General features: G+C 38.4%; 1 protein-coding gene across 1 annotated transcript; it reads right to left on the reverse strand.

Moving 5' to 3' along the window:
* Nucleotides 1-387: 387 nt before the first annotated feature.
* On the reverse strand, nt 388-22712 carry LOC150083468 (uncharacterized). Its single transcript, XM_090378502.1, has 8 exons — nt 22592-22712; nt 21026-21078; nt 19013-19099; nt 16964-17065; nt 9718-9738; nt 9569-9598; nt 2551-2583; nt 388-557 (listed from the first exon to the last, which is right to left on the reverse strand). Exons 1-8 carry the CDS (start codon nt 22710-22712, stop codon nt 516-518), a joined length of 489 nt encoding a protein of 162 aa, XP_090234628.1. The 3' UTR covers nt 388-515.
* Between the last annotated feature and the right edge of the window lie 388 nt (nt 22713-23100).

The raw sequence follows: 23100 nt of genomic DNA on the forward strand, positions 1-23100 counted from the left end.
CAGCCTGATAAGCCATTTTTATGAAGTGTACGTCATCATTCTTCCTAGATGCTCAGGATATAAGAATTATTATTAGGCAAATTTTCATAGAATTGTCACCATTTGGTATTATGCCATTCATTCTTTAGTTTTAAATTTCAAGCTACAAACTCCATAGAATCCTATAACACGATATTCTGTTCTCAGTGATCAATAGCACGTATCTACTTACGCATCATGAATCTAAATGTGTGTGTCAAATATGAATTTTTTTTATCAAATGGCTATTTTTGTTCAAAACTATATTGATCGAAAATTATATAATAATCAAATAAATGAGACGCTTCATTTTATTGATGCAAAATATAATTTTATTGTTTATTCTGTATATTTTTGTACATTGTCAGGCAAATTTTCTTTTCTTCATGCACGAATGAGTCATATGTAAGTGTTTTAATTTTACAATGTGAACTGATCTACCCTTGTGCCCTTCAGAACATATGACTGGAAACACCAATATACGTTTCGCTTTATAATTATTTCTTCTTCGCCAGTGGATGTAGGTTCGTGAAGCATTCCTATACAAAATAACAAAATATTAGCATTAATATATGCATATTCAACAAATGGAAATTCATTTATTTAATTTCATTTAGAAGCGTAAAGAATTTTACAGCATACTTTTAAAAAATGTCCCACTTATATTCCACCATGACCAGACAGGTCAGAGAAGTTTGCAACTAGTCACTGGACACAGACATTAACATTAAAATTGTGCTGAGAGAAGAGTAGCTGCACTTACCAGTGTTTCCTCTCTCTCTCTCTCTCTAGGAAGAATAGGCTGACGTCGAGATCTTTCCGACTTCGAACGTGGAATGATTGTAGGGCAAGTTGTGCAGGTGCCAATACCTCGACAACGGTCAAAATGATTAAGTGCTCCTGTTCTGTGGTGTCATGAGTCTACTGTGACTGTCTAATGAGTGGTCGATCAATTAGCTAAAGGTCACCACATGAGACAGTCAGGTGTGTTCGATGCTCCTGGCGAGGGTTGTGTGTCTCATCTCGTAACACAGCAACGACGCTGCACTGTGGCCCAGTTAACCACCTACAACAATCTAGGCACGACAAGACCAATATCTGTTTGTATAAGCTATAGCAACCAGCGGCCGTCACGTGAACCCATGCTACTGAGGGACACAAGAAAATGCACCTTCCATGGGCGTGTTAGCACCAATACTGGACCACCTACATGTTGAAATTTGCCGCCTTGTATTTCGTTGCCCACAGTATCATGCCAAAAGGCGTATCCGCATTTGGAGAAAGCAAAATGAGGTAATAGCACCCGGATGCACTGTTGGCGTTCGGCAAGTTATAGGAAGTGGTGTTATGTTTCAGTACTGCTTTGGTGACATGCTCTTAAACCTCTGATAACTATGAATTAAAGACTCGATGGGAACGCCTTCCTTTCTGTCGTCGCTGACCAAGAACACCCTTTCATATTGACAGTGTATCCAGACAATTCCAGCATCTATCAACAAGATAATGTCATGCCACAAGACCCGACAGGTCGCTACTGGATTCAGAAACTTGAATCCAACGAAACCTTAAGCACTCACTCAACATCAATCCAATTGAGAATGGTTGTGTCATACTGGAAAAGGACCCTCGATGCTACGACTATCCACCTGATAATTTGCGGGTATTACTGGACATGTTGTGCAATCCATGGGTAGCATTACCACTGGACACCCTGAAAAACCTAGTGGAGTCCATGCCAGGATATGTACAGGCAGTATTACGGAAAAAACGGTGGCACAAGGAGGAATTAGGAAGCTGGTGCTAATTTAAAGCGGACTCAGCGTATATGAATTACATTCGGAGTAACTGTCAACTGAAAGAAAACTGAAACAAAATCAAACCTAATAAATTAATTGAAGATGTCTGATAAAACTGAAAGCATCTAACGCATCCTCAAACCGTTCTTTTTTTAATGATTATTACTAACCAAAATGAAGAAATTGTACCATATTCTTACATGTGGTTATAAAGTTCTTTCTCACTTTTAAAAATTAATAATTTTTAAAAGTGAAGCAATGGGGTATTTTGAAGAAGAAATCAATGCATGTGGGAGTTTCTTTTTTTTTTATACAAAGAAACATACTTCAAAATTTAATTAAAGTTAAGCGATTTGTTCACTTCAGCAAACAAATTAACTTTTTAATTAGTTATAAAAAAGAATGACTCTGGAAAAGGATAATTTGAATATTTGCTCGTCGTGGTCTTATTGTTAGTCCTATTGGAGTTCGGCGTCTGACGTAAGTAAACAAGTCCAGGCAAGTTTGTTTTAAAAAGTTTCCTACGATAAATACAAAACCGGTTTTCGATATCACCTGTAGTATTCGAACTATTAATTTTTAAAAGTGGGAAAGGACTTTATAACCAACCAAGAGGAACAATGATTAAATTAAAGTACATAATTATAAGTTTCTTTCAGTTGCGATTATATGGACTACTAAAATATGCATTAGGCTGCTCGATATTTCAATACAAATGGGGAAAGGTCCTTCTTACCTTTGCTGCTTCAAACCTTTTCGAAACCGTTTCCTAAAAAGATAAAATTAAAGTTTAAAAATTATAGAAAGATAAAATTATAAATCGGAACATTATATTCGTGAAATTATTTTATTATATTTTATTATCTTGGAAACTATGGACTTCAAATGAACAAATATTACTATTAATATTTATATTCTTTTCATATCCACGGCTCAAAAGTTTTAAAAGGTTTTTCCATCATAAGAGATAAAGGAAGTGCTGAGACCAGAATCATGAAGTCATCAAAGAACCTGTGTTTTTAGTTTTTATGGAGTAAAGCTAAATTAATTCTTAAATTTTACCATTAAAGCTGTATTAATTATGGACGGTCTGCAATCGGTACTTTTTGCTGATCTTTCCCATGAAAATCTTTAACGAATCATAACTTAAATGCAAAAAAAGTCTGCAGTTCTGAATTCCTTACTTCCAAAGAAGATGAAGTGGAGAATGGCTTTATAGTTAAACCAAATCACAGCTTTTGCCCTGTTCTATTCCCAATAACTTCCATCAATTTGCTTTTTAATTTGCACCGTACAGTAACACTGCCACTTTATCTGTAATGATTATTAATCACTGACATTTTTCCTTTAACTTTAAGCAAAATGTACTTTCCTCACTGCATTTTAACAAGGACTAATATTAAGCCATATCATAACTTGAAAGCAACGTTCAGATATTTGTACTGGAAAGGATGTAAAGTATTTCGTACTCTTTCGCATCCGGACTTTAATTTTCACCTGGGCAACAAAGTATTCTTAGACATGAGCAAATTGTCAACCAGAAGAATGCCACTACTAAAATAGAACTACAACAGGACAAATGAGTTTCAAATTTACTTTCAAATTTCAAGTTTCAAATTTAATAAGAGTGAAAACTGTTCAATTAAATAACAAACTTACTAGATGTTTTTAAAACAGAAAACTGAAGTCTAGTTAGTATTACGAGATGTGGGTCAACAACTGAAGATACATGACAATTCAGGAAGGAACTCAGAACCATTAAATGGATGGTTATTCTTCTTGCTAGAATTCTTCACAGGGCTGTATAGGTCGATATGTTTCATTTCCTTCAGCCAATCATCGGATAGCTGATGTAATCTCGGTCATCCTGCATTGAATGGATCTGTGGCTGTTAAAACTTTGTGGACATCCTGAATGAATTACTGTTTTAATGAACCAGAGTGTATAAAATGGAAAGAGTGTTAGGGCAATGGACCATGGGTATGCTTGCCAAAATGATGAAAACGTTGGAGAGCAATAGATAAAATGTAAGTACACAGATGCAGAAGGGAGTCAAAAAAGAAAAAAAAAAGAGAAAATTGGAGTACAAATGGAAGAAAGATTTCAGGAATAGAGGTTCAGGGGGGGAAAAATAGGCAGTCAATCAGGAAACAAAAGCAAAGAGAAAATTGGAGTATGAACGGAAGGAAGATTCCGAGAATAGTGGTTCAGTTGAAAAATTTGGTGATCAATCAGGACCACCACCACACAATTCGGAGCTCAGTGCTGACATTGAAGTGCAAGTATTAGATAAGAATCGGGAGGAAGTAGTCTCTGCGGCTGCTCTTGACATTAGTCTATTGCTTTCTCAAGACAGTATCTATGATGATAACGTTGATTCCCAGGGATTGACTTCTAAGAAGGGAAATAAGCTGGGGAATGCGGAACAGGACAGTTTGGTGGGAACTGCTGATATGAGTGAGAGTAATACGCGTGGAATAAAGAGGAATACGAGAAGCATGACCAGAAAAAGATTGTATCATGCACATGAGGCAGGGTCACTTGAAAGGGTGAAACAAAATGTAGCTTTAGATCTTTCTTTAATGGATAGTGAGCGGTATTTAATGCGCGAAATTAACTTAGAAGAAGCAAGTGGTGTTAAGAGACTTGTATTCTCGAACCAGATGTCTCCGCAAGTTGAGGATCAAAACAAAAATTCAGCCCAGACTTTGAATCTGAAGAAAATGAGTTTGAGAGAACCAGACAGGGATTAGACAGTGAAAGAAAAGAAGATACTCCATCAGAGAAGACAGGTCAAGTATACTTATGTCCAGTCACGAAACCTACTAGTTCACTTAGAAGTAATCTGCAAGAATTCCTCCTAAATGAAGACAACGGCATGAACAGAACTGTGATAGCAGAAATTCTGTTTACATGGAGTGTATTAGAAAATGAAGCCATAGAGGTGAGTGTCCAAAATGGAACTTTGAAGGAGAGGTTGTCTTGCCTGCAAAGGATGGTTACGACATACGAAGGACGAGTGCGTGACTTGCCAAAAATACCATTTCATAAGGCGATGAGGACTGCGGATTTGCAAGTAGGTAATAGTCTGTACAGCGATGTGCGTGAGAAGGGAAGTATACGAATCAAAAAGGTAACGATAAACCTAAAGAAAAACGTGTAGGTGGAGGCCAGGCGCTTGTTATTAAAGAAAAAGAAGATTCGAGTCTGAAAAACAGTAAAGATTTTCAACTGTCCGTTGGAGGACAATATCACTAATGTCGAATCCGTTCATTTTTTTTTATCTGATCGATATCCTTTTCATTCTCCAACTCCAGCGTAATACCTCTTTTCACTATTTGTCGTACCTACCGGATCCTTTGTTTTCAGCATTCCTGACATTGCCTACCAACAGCCAGTCGAACATCGTTACTGCTTTTTAGACTCGAATCTTCTTTTGCTCTCATTTTCGAAGACTAAAAAACCGAGTCCGCAAATAATTATCTATGATGTCGATGAAGGAATAAATAAAGAGTAGCATTTGAATGATATATATGAGAGAAACTTGAGCTACATGAATGTAGACAGAACACAAATCGAATCAGAACACTTGGTTCGTTTTGGAAATATAAACAAAACAAAAACTCGTAGAAACTGTATAAGCGAGGTGTTCAGTCGAATACATAAATATATGATAAATCAGGGAAGAGTTTATACAGGAATGACGTCCTATCGGGTAAATTCATTTCATTTGGTCACTAGATGTTATAACTGCCAATCATTCCACCACGATGCAAAAACTTGCAGGCGACAAGAGCCTATTTGCAGCCACTGTGCAAAGAGTGGGCATATATAAAGCACTTGTCCGGATGGTCATCAGTTAGTTGTGTGTCAATTGCTTGAACCGAGGAAATAAAGCAGCTCATTCAGTTAAGGACAAGAGATGACCAGAATTTGAAAGAGCACGGAAATTAATAATTGAAAGGGCGAACATATTTGATATTCAGAATGGAACGGAACGGTAGCCACAGAAGTTCAGATGAGAATTACTGTAAATATGGAGTGGTATATGCAACAATCGTAACTCACGGATTAATGGTAAAAGAACTACAAAAATAGTCTAGCTGAATGCACAACGGTTAAAAGCTGTAACAGCTGAGCTGGGAATAGTACAATCGTGAACAGGTTGATCTGGCATGCATTGAGGAACCTTACGAAATTGATGGAAAATTCTCTCTGTCTACGAAAATTGTATCGTGCAATGAGCATAATCTGCTGGATGCAATCATTGTTTTCAATACTAACTTAGAGGTGACTAGACTGCCTTTGTTTTGTAATTTTCATGCTGTATGTGTCCGTGATGAAAGTGAGAACGCAAAACTTTACTTAGCGTCAATATATTTCCAGTGGTGCAGATATTGGAACCACACTTAGATTACATGGAACTCTGTTAGAATATCTGAAAGGACAAACATTAATTTTGTGCTTGGACTCAAATTCAAAAAATACTTCGTGGTGTATAACAGAGGATGTTTATTGGAGGAAACAATCAATCGAAATAATCTCCTAATGCATAATCAGAGGTCGGAGAAAGCACATTTTGGACAGTTAATGGGGCTGAAACATTGAGTCCCACTATGATCACTGGGTCTCCAGTGATCATACAGTGTTCAGGTTTGAGATAACAGAAAATATTACTCGTCAAACTGGGTATATGCAGAGTTAATTGCGACGATTCTCCGCCCGTACTGCTAACTGGAATGTGTATTACGAAGAATTACGCAAACAGAATACTGTAGTATCAGCCCATGTGTTCAACGATTTGGGTGGCCCTGCAGCAGTTCAGCAGGTGTAAGGTCATTTATATAATGCCTCTATAGTTGAAATGAGGCGTTGTCAAACTAAACCAGCTACTGCTGGATATGGTCTTAGTATTCAAGTCGGTGTATTTCTATTTGCGGCGTAGACAGCCATACGAGTGGATATCAATTGAAATTCATTGTGACGATGGTGATAATGAGAGGAAATGATTGTGGACTCGTCTTATTGACCGGTGGGAAAACAGATAAAACAACTATACCAAGGGTTTAATAACCAAGATGTTTCTTCCAAGCATCAAACAGTTTGCGAAGCGTATGCCAAGTTGGTTTCAACCAAATCTCTATTCAACGTTCCTGCTTACTGGACACGGGCCCTTCTTTGTAAAATCAAATTAATTAGGTATTTCAGTCCATTTATAATGTACTTGTGGAGAAAAAGAAGACTGGGTACATCTTCTGTATAGATGCCATGAATACAGTGCAAGGATCTACGAGACGAATTGATTGATCTAGCACCCAGAGTGCAAACACTTACTTCTGGATGTGAGGCTCTTCTACTGAACACAAGGACAGACATTGGTGCTTTCCAAAAGTTTTCAGTACAAATTTTCAAGAGATGACGAGTCCTGTTGCAAATGGAGCAACCATAATGCTGATAAAACTACCCGCGTGCTTCCATGGCATATTCCAATTTTTCGTGAAAGAAACGGATGTATGTAGAATGTCTCTTCGGCTGCGGCAAATATAATGGAAGAAGACAGGTGAAATGATTCAAGAAGGCTAGTGCGAGGACTTTCTCACTAGCTATTTTTCTTGGCAGAGATTCACACACACATGAACTGTACGGTTTGATTACCCTATACTGGAGGGGGCACTTGAAGTACGAAACTTCAATATGTTATAATGGAAAAATTGTAATTGTAAGAAATTGTAATTTCAGTATGTTTGAAGAAATTGTAATTATTATTACAATTTCTATTATTATTACAATTATATTTTGGCTATCTCAGCAGGCCTCATCACTTTGCGCTGCTAATTAATAGGTACCGGTAGTCACCTCTAGCCACTAATTTTTTCAAACAGAACTGGAGAAGTAAGTCTGGAGCACCGTGTGGATTTTTGCTCTTGAGAGAAGGCTTCTGTCCTCTGTCCTTCTGGCTTCTGTCCTCTTTATGTTAGAGTTCTGGATAGACTAAGTTCAGCTTCGCCATTATTGGATGCCGTGTCATGGGCGACCAGCCGTATTAGCTAGGAGGCAACACAGATAAAATTCTGAAATTTGTGGGCTGCATAGGCTCTCACAGACCGTAAGAGCAGTTCCTCAAGCAGTTTTAGACAGAATTTAATTTTTCATATAAACGTGTGTATTGATCTCAAAGCAGGAAACCCAACAATAAAATAACTCAGTTGATACATACAGAATTAAATAAATCAATGCATGAACATGATCTACTTACAGCATCACTTATGAACAGAATAAAGAAGAATAAATGAACTTGGCCCACTTACAGCTGACATACCTTTCGAAGATGCTCGCAGAAATGTATGTAGACTGAGTGATCACTGAATTATGACCACTCCTATGAAAACTGATTGAGACCCGTTGACCACGTGTGGTAAGAGAGTGAAGAGTTAGTCGACGTACGTAGCATAGATGAGGTGTCAATGGTTCAATAGGTAGTAAAATTCCAAGCGTGATGGGTAAAAGGAAGGATTCATCGGACTTTCATAAAGGACAGATTGAGGGTGCTCGACGAGCTGATGCCTCGATTTCCCAAACGGCTGAACTGGTGGGGTGTTCGAGAGCCGCCGTAGTTAAAGTGTGCCAGGACTGGTGTCAAAATGGTCAAACAATGACCCGACGGCAAAACTGCAAACGTCAGCGAAAGGTTGATGTTAGAGATGAGCGCCGGGTCAGACGACTCGTACAGGCGAACAGGCGCAGCACTCTTGAAGAGTTGACTACCCAATACAACATGGGCCAACCCAGAACAATATCTGGCATAACCATGCGTCGCACGCTCGCACGTATGGGCTATATCAGCAGACGACCCCTACGGCATCCTCTCCTAAGGTTCATCGTCGTAAAAGACTCGCCTGGTGCAAAGTGCATGCAAGTTGGACGTTAGAAGACTGGAAGAAGGTGTGCTGGTCGGACGAGTCACGTTATTTAATCTACACCGTGGATGGTCGTGTACGGATTTGGCGTCAACAACATGAGGCGCTTCATCCATCATGCATGTTATCAAAAGTGCAGGCGGTTGTATGGTGTGGGGAATGTTTCACTGGCAGGAACTTGGACCCCTGGTGCATGTGGAACAACGTATCACTGGTCTCCGCTATCGTCAACTGCTTGTTGACTGTGTACAGCCCGCTATATTACACTTTTTCCCGAATGGCGATGGTGTCTTCCAAGATGACAATGCGCCATGCCATCGGGCACTTGATGTGCAAGAATGGTTTGAGAAATACAGTCCTGACTTCCAGCTTATAGATTGGCCTCCGAATTCCACCGAATTCCCAAAGAGCACTTGTGGGACATTTTGGAAAGGCATATCAGGCGTCGGGATACACCAGTCACCTCCATATCTGCATTGCTAGCCACATTACACAGAGCTTGGTTGGCCATACTTCCCGAACGCTTCCGATATCTTGTTGAATCAATGCCACATAGCTGCTGTACTGATGGCAAAAGGAGGACCTACGAAGTATTAGGTAGGTGGTCGTAATTCAGTGATCACTCAGTGTATGTAGAATTTACTACATACGTTATTTGTAGTAGTGAACTTTATAATATTATACTGATAACAGCAGCTGGACATTAGCCTGAAATTTGTTCGTTGAAAACCAAAAAGGATAAAAATTTTGGCTCTAATTAAAAAAGAACCCAAGGAGTTAAAAGTGAAAAAAATTCTTACAATTGAAGCAGCACTTAAAATATAAATCTTTACTTACATTGCCGCTACCTTTCAAGCACTGAGCAATCTAAATCGAAAATAAATGGGGAAAAAATAATTATTTCTATGGAAACATCCTGGAAAAAATTGTTTATAATTCGATATACTTTATGAACTTGTTTATTTTAATTTTGAGTGAATGCTTACCATTTCCTGGTGCTCCTTGCCCTTAAAAACATAAAGAAAAACGGAAAATCAGCCCAATTATTATACAATCAGTAATTATTTAATATCTATAATTTATTCTTTAACTGATGTAGTGCGTCCCTTGGACAGCACGACATTTAAATTTCCTGAGTGCACTGGTTTTACTTTACTCAACAGTATTACAGTATCTTCGGCGATCTGTTGTAGAGTATATAATAATTATGTAATTTAATTTTTAACTTGTAACACTTTTTTCTTATTAAAACGTATTATTCGGTTGGAAATGTTTCGGTATTTGGATTCTGTGCCTATGCGAAAGCGACTTCTTTCTTTAAAATGTGGAAACATTCAACTTATTCACTATTTGATCACATTTCGGGGAAGTTATTTAACAAAGAATAGTCTAAGATCAATAAATTCGTAATGTATGATTGTGATCTATGCAGTTGAACCAGCGAAACTTCTGATTTATAATGCTACGACTTTTGGAAAGTTCAATGCTACATCTCCTTCAAGCAAAGTCTCTTTTTCAAGCAGTTGGTTTTGTTATCTCTATTCATAACACATTTCTTAATGCCTTCACTGGGCATTCACTTAATGCCAGTTCATATAGAAAATACACTAATCAGTAAACGCCGCCCGGCCACCTGTTTCCTTGTTTAAAACCAGAATGGAACAAGACGTCCTTCAGCATATTTGAACTGGTTCTCGCTTAAGCATTACCTTTTCTTCACCTAAGATTATCAGCTACCAGAAATAGCAAATCCATCGTACTTTCTTAAGCCCAACTATTTACTGCTTCATGTACGTTATCCAATCTTGAAATTGCGTGTTATTCTGCAATTTGAATCCTTCCATTTACATGCTCTTTAGGTTGCGTTTGTCTCTGTGAAAAGAAGGATTAAAAGTGGATAGCCAAATAAAATGCATTATATCCCTACTTGCTGATGCGCCATTAAAACTCAAGCCAAATAAAATGGAAACTGTTCACGTCTTTTAAAACTTTTTGAAAATTTTGATGAGGACACAGGGAAATTCACACGAGCAAGGAGCTAGGATCTAGGCTCTAGTAAGGTCTAGACTTTAGGGTCTAGGCTCTAGCAAGGAGCTAAATGAATTTGCGATAACCGAGAAGAAAGTAGAAGAGAAATTTCCGCAGTTTCAAAAGCGGCATCTGCGTTGGAGGGGTTCTGTCCAATTATATTAAGAGAGGCAGCAAAGGAAATAAGCAAATCCTGCTCAAGAAAAGCTATCTTGAGAGGCACTGGTCGCATGAAATGGTGCTCCATGATTCAGTAGTATTTCTTTCAGAAGCAACGGAAGTAATATCGAATGTTTGATGTCGATGTACTCCCCACGCCAAGCTGAACAGGAAGGCGGACATTTCATCGCTGCATAAACATCAGGTGATTATGTATTTTACAGTTTAATTTTAATATTCAAATACAAAGTAGAGATCGTCCCGCAACCAAGGTCAGCCACACCAACTAAACTCTAGCCACGTGGAGGATTAACGCAGTCAGGCCAAACAGGTGTTCAACGCCTCCGGCATCTCCAGAGATACGCTACTTTCACCCTCAGTGGCAAATGAAACTAGGTCATGACTTTTGTGTAAACCTGTACTGAGTAACTCAGATAGAAATAATCTTTCTGCAACTGTACTGCCTGATTGTGAAAAGATCTTTTTTAAAAAAATTCCAGGATGCCACCCACTCACGCTAAACAAACCTGCCAGAGCTGTTTTCGGAAAATCATACACACAGTGGTGTGCAATGGTTCCTGCGCACAGGTCCTTGGCGAAAAATGTACCAAATTTAAAGTCTCAAAGCTGACTAGTGCCTCACGGGACGCATACACCTGCGGTCATTGTGGGAATGCAGTACCTGCGTTAGTTAACGCATCATCTGATCGGGCCTCCACCCCTCTCATATATACTCCGATGACTCGCCACAAAACCACATGTACTATCCCTCAAGATACCCCCGATAAAAATAGTACAAAGGAAGGTGTGCATCAACCAGCTCAAACTGATGGCACTAACAAAAAAATAGCGTCGACGACAAGATTACGAGATATCAAAGATGCAACAACACAAACGTCTGCACGCACGGCTCCCAGTCGAAGATGTGTCGAGTCGTAAACCGATATGGCTATGAACCTGCATCCTACCACAAACGCCGAACATTCACAGCTATCGGAAGTACAATTACAATTACAGCCAGCCCAATTACATACGATACTCGACAATTAAAAGAATCCCTTTGATCCCCATAGTCACGTTGCTGTATCAGAACATTCGCAGTTTAAGGTATAAAATTGAAACCATGGACAAAATTCTGCTATCGAAAGAGTTTGATATGCTTTGCCTCACCGAGACCTGGCTAGAACACAGTGAGCATTACATTGCAGCTACGACTCCAAATGGCTATGGCTCTGTACGCACATCCAGAAATAAAAGGAGGGGAGGAGGAACGTAACTATTCTACAATCAAGCCATCCTTACCCTTCAGAACAGCATTTCCAGTAACTCAGATGATTACGAGGCGCTCTACGCATTGCTGAAAATGAGGTCCATTTCCATTGAAGTCGTTGTCATTTACATGTCTCCCAATCATAAACCAAAAACAATGCAAGAGATAACTAACTGGATCCTTCACCACCTCCACACCTCATCAACGAAAATTGTTTGTGGAGATTTCAACATCCCGCCATGTCTGGAACACATGAAAAAATTGCTCCTCTCACAGCTTGGAGTGGCTGGCCTTACTTATAAAAAACGAAGGCCCCACGAGGGGTACAACCAACTGGATCTGATTTTCACTTCTATTGCCTGTACGCTTGAGACTCCTCAAGATGGTTACTTTAACTCTGACCATGACCCAATCCTAATACAACTAGAACCACCAACCCCAAGTTACAATCCAAAAGGACAGGTGACACGAAGGACAATCTATAGTCCAAAATATCTGAATGTATCCAGATGCATTACAGCAGCATCTCTCATCCCATGGTATGTCCTTGAATCCTGCGATATCCTACTACGACCTGTTAACTCAATGGATTATTACGGTAGCTCAATACACTCAAAAACAGTCACTATCACTCCCCACTCTAGAGCATGGTGGTCCCCACATCTAAACTCCAGCTTTCAACTAAAGAAGCAGCTCCATAAGCAATGGAAGCAGTCTGATGAAATTAATGACAGAATAGCCTTTTCAAGAGCAAGAGCCATTTTCAGCCGCCAAAAATCTCAGGCCATCAAGAGCTATTTTGATCGTTTGCTAGCAATAGGTAAGAAACCATACACAGAACAAACTACCAATTTCCCAGAGCAACTGGACTCCCAGAGGTGGACTGACTTCATAACCAGATTTGATGACGTCGCGGGATCCAGCAGTAACCTCGACTACATGTTCAATCATGACAAACAGAACTGTCTGACATCTATCACCATATCAAAGAACCAAATCTTAATAGCCTTGAATTCAATCCCGTCCTCTACAGCTGTGGGTGCTGATGGAATACTGCAATTCATGTTGAGATGTCTTGGACCATATATCATCGAGTCCCTTGTTAGCATCTTTAATGCAGTGCTGACCAGCCACATCTTCCCTCATCAATGGAATGTATATCTGGTAAGGCCGCACCCGAAAATAAGAACGTCGTCATTGTAAAAGCACTTCAGACCCATCTCCAGTTCCTCATGTCTCTTGAAGCTACTAGAAAGAGCCCTCCTTCCAACTCTAATAACTCACATACTTCCAGATGCCGACCACAAATTCATTCTTCATTACCAAATAGGCCAGCTATTACCAATCTCTTTGCAACCGCCCACAGCATCCTTACAACATTTGAGAGAAAAGAAGAACTCCTCATACCATACCTCGAAATCGAAGCTGCTTTTGATGCTGTTCATGTATCTGCCCTCCTACAACTGCTTTAAGACCACTACTCTATAGGCGGAGATGCATTGCACTTCCTCCCATCACTCCTTCTCAACCGTACTGTCATACACCATCATTCAAAAAAAAAACTATATCAAGCAAATATCTACAGGAGTACCATAGGGGGGGGAGTCCTCTCTGGTCTCCTCTTTACTGCCAGTATATCTCCTTTTATAAGCCAGAGACCAGATGTATTGTCTTATGCGGACGATTTAAAAATATTGACCACCATCCAAGCAAACAGAGACCCCTCTAGGATCACAGAGGAAATTAAGAGCGTGCTCCTCGCTCTAGCAGGCTACCTTAAATAATTAGGCCTTAGCATTAACCCAGCGAAGTCTAAGTGCATGTTCTAATCCCTGAAGAAAGAAACAACAATCATCTCGCCCAACATCAGTGTAGTTTCCATTCCGACTTTTCCTTATAATTTAGATTTGGGGGTTGTTCTGACACATAATTCAGAGTCAACAAGCACATTGACAAACTCATCAGTCATGTGGCGCACCTGAAATGGAGAGCGAAACAATACTTGCATTACGTCTCACACAGGGTTACAGCAACAAAATATATCAGGATCATTATATACTCCACACTACTTTATGCAACTGAAATCTGAGCATCAGCAGCACCCACGATCAGAAAACCCATCTGGGAAGCAGAATATTGGCTCCTCAAATGAGTAACCTACAAGCACAGGTTACTACCCCATGTTCATACAACTGAAATTGCCGAGGCCCTGGGAATCCAAAGGTTGCCCTCTCTCATTGACGAAAAAAGACTGACAATCACAGTAAAGATGTTGACTGGTGTGATCACAACGCCTTCATTCTGGGATCTCTGTGGCTGGAGGATTCCACCTGCCCAGCTCAGAGCCACCCAAACTATTTGCCCTCTTCATGCACGCCTCCACCTATCAGATCGTTTTCTAGAACAGATGCTCGGACGAATCCAGGACATGGATGTCGACCTTAAGAAATTTGCCGTCAACCGAAGATATAGATGTGGGATACTTTGCCCAACACACTCCATAGACCGCGAACTGTCTGCTGCATCTGCCAACCCCCTAACTAATACAGCGAATGGCGACCACAGGGCACGTAGCGCCACCATCTCTTGACAAAGAATTGCAACTCATCGACGGAAGTGAAACTGCCCCGGTTGGAGACCCCTGTGAATTAATTAGTGGGCATAACGGGAAACGAGCCTGAAAGTGCTCTTGCTGCTCTCTCCCATGAACTGTGAGGAGAATAGTCACTATTGTAAATCGTATGTGTATTGTTCATTTTGCTTTATCCCTGTATAATTTAATGCCATCTTGTTTGTGTTTCTTTAATGTCTTATAGTATTTAATGTTTTTGTAACACCTCTTATTTGAAAACCCCTGGCCTTTTGGCCGTGAAGGGAAAGTTGCAATACTTAACCTTGTAACCAGTTACAATCAAATGTTGCAAAAACGATTCTCTCTCTCTAATTATAAGAGCATTTTTGGATTCAGGGAAGATCCCTGTGGATTGGAGATGTCCGAATCTATCCCCATTTTAAAAAGAGAGATCAAAGGGTAACACCAGTAAATTTTATACCTGTTAGCTAACCTTTATTGCGGTGTAAATAATGGACTGACTGCTAAAAGAAATGATGCATGCCATTTATACAGGAGTGTAGATATACTTCAGTTACAGCATGGATTCGTTAAGGGAAGATCTTGTCTGACCAATTCAGAATACTATGAGGCAGTGACAAAGGAACTGGATGAAACAATAATAATTTTGATATCCTATACTTTTGAATTTCAGAAAAACTTTTGATACTGTTGCACATAAAAAAGGACTGATGCACGAATTGGAGCAGTGTGGAATTAAGCTCAAATTACTGCTCTGAATAAAGAGATGGTTGAGTGGGAGGAGACGGAGAGTGATTATCAATGGACACTGATCTTCGTGGACTAAAGGTTTAATGTAGTTCCACACGGTTTGATACAGGGCTCTTTGTTGTTTTTCTTATTTATTTAATGATATTGATGAAGGCATATCAGGCATTAGGTCCAAGTTTGCAGATGATATAAAGGTTGGCATAGGGGTTAATAACAGTAACAAGATCTGAAAAAATTAGGCACATGGGCTGAGAAATGGCAGTTGAAGTTTAACGATGACAAATGCAAAGTGCTGCATTCAGGGTAGTGGAAAGTAAAAAAGACCGGGAGACAGGCTGCTAGGAGAGTTCATGGAGGTTTTTCAATGATATACAGGAATTTTGTAGCAGGGATAAGGAGGTGATTATCCCATTGTATAAGGCAATGGTCAAGCCACATCTTGAGTACTGAAGGCAGGTCTGGAAGCCGCCTTTTAGGAATGATGTAAAGCTGCTAGAATCTGAAATAGGTACGGACAGAAGAGGGCAACGAGTTTGGTGAGGGAAAGGGATGCTCTTGACAAGAAAGCCTCACTCCTGCAAATTGTAGAATCTGGAGACTAGGCACCTGCGAAGTGATCTTATTGAGGTGGTTTAAGGCATTTAATGGCTTGAGCGAATTCAGTGCTGGATGGGATTGTTTCTCTTGCTCCGGCTACGCAGATGAAGGGCATAAATTGAAATTGAGGAGAGGATCGTTGCTGAAGAGATGTGCGGAAGTTTGCCTTCAGCCAACGGTGTTTGATTGCCGAAACATGCTTCCATCTGTTATTCTGGAGGTGCAGTGTCTGAATAATTTCAAGGAAGAACTAAATAAACTATTGGAGGGGATGGATAGGTGAAATGGAATTGTTTTTTTGTTTTATTTGCTGATGCTGTAGAAGCCTGCTTTCTCGTATTATATGCCATTGTAGGAATACTTAATTCTAAATTATTCTAAAAGGCAAGTTCACTCGGAAGACTCGTATCTATGTTGAATGCCTTAAATTTCAGTATCGATTACAATGGTGGGCATTTCCCTGCGAGCAAATTCTTCCTGAAAAAGAAGAATTCGCTTCAGTTCAATCATAAAATACTTATACTTAATGGATGAAAGGTTTTCTATCAAATTTAAAATTACCGAATAAGGCAGAGTAAGATAGAAGATTCATTTTAAAAACTTGGCGAAATTCTAAAGGTCATGGGAGAAATCACACATCAATCAACTCCGATTGCATTACACTATCCGAGAATGGAAGTAAATCAGGGAGAAATTTCAGAATACATTCAGCTTGTGATTTAGTTATAGAAAAGGAATACATTTTCAACTAAGTGTGTATAAAAGCATCCAAAATGAAAAAAAACAACACATTTTTTATCTAAATAAATGTTTACAACTGCCAAAAATAATTTACCTGCTTTGCCAAATCCTGCAATGTTTCTTTGCACTCAGGTTTAGACATGTGCTCGGCCCAAGCACGGCAATCAGATTTTGTTTCTACCTCTTTTTTTGGCATCTTTAAAATATAAATAAGCATTTGTTTTAATTTAAGGGATAAGCGGTAATTCGTGCAATAGAAAAAATCAAAATGAAAACACTCAAGGCTCATCTTCAAATTTACTTTTATTTCTGTTATTGATTGTTAAGAAAACAATCAGAATTTCAGTACAACAGATCAATGCTGAAGAAATTCACCCAGTACGGTAAATCGATAAATTTATTTTAAATTATTTTTATTTCCTTTATTTTAAAGTGATTCAATTGGTGGGAAATCTTTTCGTCCTGCGCTCCAGACAGATTCGTCCGGGAAACATAGCTGACCTACAAGGAGATAAGATGTTGGAATTGTTCATTATTCTTTCATTGGTTGTGATTCTGAAACTGCACTAACGAAATAGTCAAATTGATGGAACCATCGAGTGCAAATCGCTGTGAAAAATTATAATGTGTACATTTATTTGGTTGGATGCAGCGAATTTAATAGAAACTCCTTTAAGGTCAGTTGTCCACCATTTTTAAACCCTTAAAAGTAAGACGAAGCCCGTTGTTTTTTCATGAGTAATTTTAAATCTACAAAAGATTATTGAGGCACAATCTCTTATTTTGATGTTGAATCATACCGGACGATCCAACACACCCCAAACATGCCCGATAGGATTCAGATCAGCACTCTGGGCTGGCCAATCCAACTTTTCTAAACCCATGTCCTCAAACCACTCTCTTACGATCCGAGCAGTATGGTATTGCGCGTTGTCATGCTAATACTGGTATGGGCCTTCCCCTTAATATTGCCATAATGTTCGAAGTGCATAAATTGTCCAGGAGTCCTGATATTGCACAGCATTCGTGGTTTTGTCGATAATGACTAATAGCCCCAAGTCAAACCATGAAAGGAGCCTGCCCCATACCATGATACTGCCTCCACCAAACGTCTTTGTTAGGAGGACGCAATCAGGAAGGAACTATTCCCCTGGCATTCGCCACACCCAGGAACGGCCATCAGACTGGTGAGAGTGCGAACCTCGACTCCTCTGTCCATAGGACTGTTTTCCACTACTCCACAGTCCTGGATTTGCGCTCCTCACACCATGTTAATCGGCGTCTAGCATTTGTTGAGATGATCAATTCTGTTGAACTGTTGAGGTAATTCTGTTGAACGTGCTCATCTTGCATGCCCAGTTTTGCAATTGTCTGTTCGAAGCCCAGTATACATATTTATAGCAGGTTCTGTGACGCGTTGCATGAATAGGACCTGTTTCCCGATCCATAGTGGGGTGTCCGGTAGGGCAGTGTATATTTCACGAGTATATTTCGCCATCCTAATGCCGGATATACAATTTCATGCGGAGGTAGAAAGATTTCTATTGGTGGACCGTTTTTTCCTCGTAACTCTGCGGATAACTCTGATAACTAAGAGATTTTTAATTTATAAAAATCTATATACTCATCTGTTAAATACTCATATTATTACTGCATTTATATAAACTTTTACATTGATTTATTTTAAATAATAACAGCGTTAATCCAGTCAAAATTCTTGAAAACCTTTCTCCACATAATATTACTTTTTAGGTTTATATTTATCACTGAAGTCCATCGGTCAAAACATTTCACCTTTTCATTCGAGCTCTGAGAGACAGTTTAAGTCTCTGCTGGCAATATTACCATATGTACAGACGGCTTCTCGATCCATATTTCGAGATTAGTTCAAACACCTTACAGAATCCATGTCACAAAATGTATAAGCCGTACTGTGAGCCCAATCGCCTACTTAATATCCGAATTCGTGAACCTAATTCGTTGTCCTTTCAGGCTAAATGAAACTGATTAATTGAAGAGCATTAATTAAACAGGAAAATTTCTATTGTATCTAATGGGAAAAAAATATTGCAATTTACTTTGTAGAAGGAGTATATTTCAAAATATTGAAAGCATAAGCTTCGGAAAATAATTACGAACTTACGATGCTTTTAAACTTTTTCATCATATCTTCTTTGCACTTTTTAATATTTTCATCATTCTTTTCACATTCCTTGGTAATTTTAACCACCTGAAATATAAAAAAATATATATATTGAAAACAGCCCTTCCTAAAACAATTAATTGTAAATTCCACTTGCCCAGTGGTCGGCCTGAACTATAAACAGAACAAATTTTCCAAAATTGAGATTTACACAACCTAAATGCAGTTCCAACATTGCAGACGTATTAATATATTATAATTAATTAATATGAATTAACTTGTGCGATTTATTTCCAAAAATTCCATGTACCCACTTACCTAATGTTGGTTGTAGAGTTTTAGGAAGCATCATCAGTTGAGTATATAACTCGAGTTAATCTTTGCTCGAAGATTAACTCGAGTTTCTGGGAGAAAAAACCATGCTCCCCTCGCCTGAGACCGACTAGTTGAGCAATGTCGTGAAAAAGACCCATAAAAATTCATCGCGTCATTAAAGGGATTGGAACTCGGTCTTTTCCAACAAGTGTGGATTTAGGCGGGGATTATACCAACTGTGCTACCGACCAGGACACTTATCTACTGCGTTTTACAATAAAAAAATCGTAAATAATTCTACCCACTAGAGTATTTTATTTAAAATAGAGATATACTTATTAAAATTAAGATGACGATAAATTTTGGTACAGCGTAAATGTATTGAATAGTTTCATACGTTATCCACATCGTAAGAAGCATATAATACCACAAAATAATAAGGCATTCCCGTCAAATTGGAATGGTAATTTTATATTTTTCTCCACCATTCTACGACCCACAGAAATTACAACAAAATTCGGAACCCGAACGTGGAATGCTTAAACCCGAAGACTCCGGATAAAACATGGAGTCCTCTACAGGTTTGATCACTTTAAACCTTATCAAACCTTTATAGGTTTGAAGATTTCGGATCAAACCTGTAAAGGACTCCATGCTTTATCCGGGAACTGTGAATACTAGCGAACTTTAAATTTTCGATTGCAATATCGTTCACAAAAATAGTTACAATTTAAAAATGAGCAGCAATTGCAACTGTTAAAACGTTGAATGTTATGAACAAAAAGTTATCAGGTAATTTAAATTTAAAAAGGAATTATTCATCATCTCAAGAGAGAAATTATCATTCAGTGGTTGAAAAATTCAAGATGTTGTACGATAATTTCCTTCACAGTGAATTCAAAACTTTTACTATCCTTTCCTTTATAATTTTTTCTCCCGAAAACTCTGGTATTTCGTCCAGCAAACAGGCAAATTACAGACATGTTTATATACGGGGCAATATGGTCTTTATTGCTGAACGCTAAAACAACAGCATCAGCTGACTAAATTGCTTTTACAAATTTGTACTTCAACTAATTCGCCTCAGTGGACAGAGAATTTATAGCAACTGCTTAATCTAGCTTGGTGGCAAGCAAATTTCACCTTTCCTTAACCAGTGTGACCAGACCTTTCCAGTGTGATCAGACACTGTTTTTGCTGGATTTAGGGAAACCGACTTACGCATAATCCACCGCTTGTTTCAAAGTCATTGGAGCGTTTTGCCAATCACATTTGTTCTGACATTTTCAAAGCTTTATTTATGTATTGTATTTTTCCCGACACTCAGAAAATATTCAAAAACTCGGTGGGGTTTCTTTCGCACACGCAACAAAATATCGAATAACTGCACTGTTTTTAAAGAATGGTAAAATACCAAAACGAAGACAATTGGTGTAAACGTAGAAGAATCCAACAAGTATACTGCAATCCAATAGCGATTTTCTCGTTAATAGTATTTTGACATAAACAAAAACTCATCCTAACATTTTTTGAGCATTTAATACACAAATTTTCGTTACTTTTTCATTTACCGATATAAACATAAACGAGACTTGAAGCTTAATGTTCCTTTTAAAAAACGTCTGTATAAAAGGCAGATAGCTTAAATCGTATTCATCAGTACGCCGGATTAGGTCAACTTGTTATAATAATACTTACATCATTATCCAACAAGCCTGTGCAGTTCTTCATTTTTGTGTAGAGTTCTTCACCTATAAAAATGTATAAAAATGTCTTTAGGAAATGCCTCTGTTATAGACTAAATTAACACAAAATTTCATATTCTAGACTTAGTTAAATAGGAAAGTATAAATAAAACTAAAAAGAAATACTACGAAATGAGCAATCAGCAGTCCAGACATAATATAGAATGTGGCGTTAATATGCATTTAAAGTACTCTTATACACAATGATATAATACACTGATTACGAGATGGAGTTTACACCCATTACGAGATGGAGTTTAATAAAATTGTTAAGAGAATGAAATAAGCGATATCTGAGACGCAAATTTTTTTTGACGTCTCAGTAGTGACAATTGATGCCGTATAAGCTTGCTCTCTTGTATCAATTGTCACTGCTGATACTAATACTAAATTCCTTTAGACCAGGGCTCTTTGGGGTACAGGAAAGGGAGGGTGGTCATATAAGGCTATTCTTCAGAGTGGACTAGTTTAGCGATTTAGTTACTCAGATCATCATCAACTATTTTCGATCCACTGCAGGATGAAGGCCTCTCCAGCAACTTTCCAGTTCCTTCTGTTTTGTGCAATGGCCATCTATTTTCTACCCACGAACTCGTGAATTTCATCTGTCCATCTCCGTCGTTGCCTTCCAGGTTTTCTTCTAGCTCCTCTTGGGTACCATTCTGTTATTTGCTTAGTCCATCTGTCATCATGTCTTTGAGCTTTTGTCCAGCCCAAGACCATTTCAGTTCTTTAGTTTTGATAAGAATGTCCCTTACTTGAGTTTGCTGCCTAATTCATGAGTTTCTCTTCTTATCTAACAGTCTGATTCCTAATACAATTCGTTCCATTCTTTGCTGTGTAATTTTAAGCTTCTCTTCCATTCTTTTGGTGAGTGCCCACGTTTCATTTCCATAAGTGATGGTGGGTAGTATACATTGGTTCATTATTTTACGTTTCAGACAAACTGGGATGTGCTCTTCAGTATGTGACTATATTCCCTGAATGCTATCCATCCAAAATTTATTCTTCTCTTGACCTCCATCCATTTATCATTATTACAGCTAATAACTTGTCCCAGATAAGTATATGACTCCACCTTTTCAATTACTGCTCCTTCAATCATTATTTCCCTTTCTATGGAATACTTGTTCATCATTACTTTTGTTTTAGCCATATTCATCTTTAGTCCGAAATCCTTACTAACTGCATAACTGATTAAAATACTCAAATAGTTACTCGTGTCACGGATATTTTCTCTAGTTTTTAATCTTTCTAAGTTTATTGATAATTTGAAAGTTTGGAGACAGCCTCATTGAAGGAATTCGAGCCTTTTCCACCCATATGGGTGGAAAAGGCTCGAATTCCTTCAATGAGGAAGGTGATTATAACCACCGTGCTACTCACGAAAGAGAAATAGCGATAGGTGAACCAGACGTCGGAGAAATCTGTAGCGATAATGATTTTTACAGGACTGAAATAAAAATGAACGCATAAAAATGAATGCTTTAAAATTTAGAAAATAATTAATTGAACTCACCTGCACAAACTTTTAGGAATTTGGAAAATTTCTTCATTTCACAGTTTTCTTCTTTTTCGGTTGACCACACGAGAGAAGTTGTAGATATAAAGACAGTTAAGATTAAAATTAGAAAATTCATACTGTAGTTGAGCGTTGTTCCTCTAGGGTGTAAGAAACAGATGGAATATTATACGGAATGTAAGAAACAGATGGAATACAGATGGAATAGACGATAATTTATATCATTTTATACCTACACAAAATCACACAATCACAACACTTATCGATGACGAGGAATGTTATAAGAATTCCATGAACAAAAGAGACATTCATTGAATTATTGAATTCTGTGCCTAACATATTTGCACAGGAGCACACTTGGATGACGTAAATCCTAGCATTCTGTAGAAAAACCTTAAACTTGAATAACATAAGTCCAAAGATTATGGAAAGACCTTGGAAAACTACGTTCCAAGGTTGTCATAAGGAGTGCACGCATCTCGTGCACATTTGTTCAGAGGGTTAAG

The sequence above is a fragment of the Mastigoproctus giganteus genome, chromosome 7 (assembly GCF_048544385.1).
Source record: "Mastigoproctus giganteus isolate SK-2022 chromosome 7, ASM4854438v1, whole genome shotgun sequence".
NCBI lineage: Eukaryota > Metazoa > Arthropoda > Arachnida > Uropygi > Thelyphonidae > Mastigoproctus > Mastigoproctus giganteus.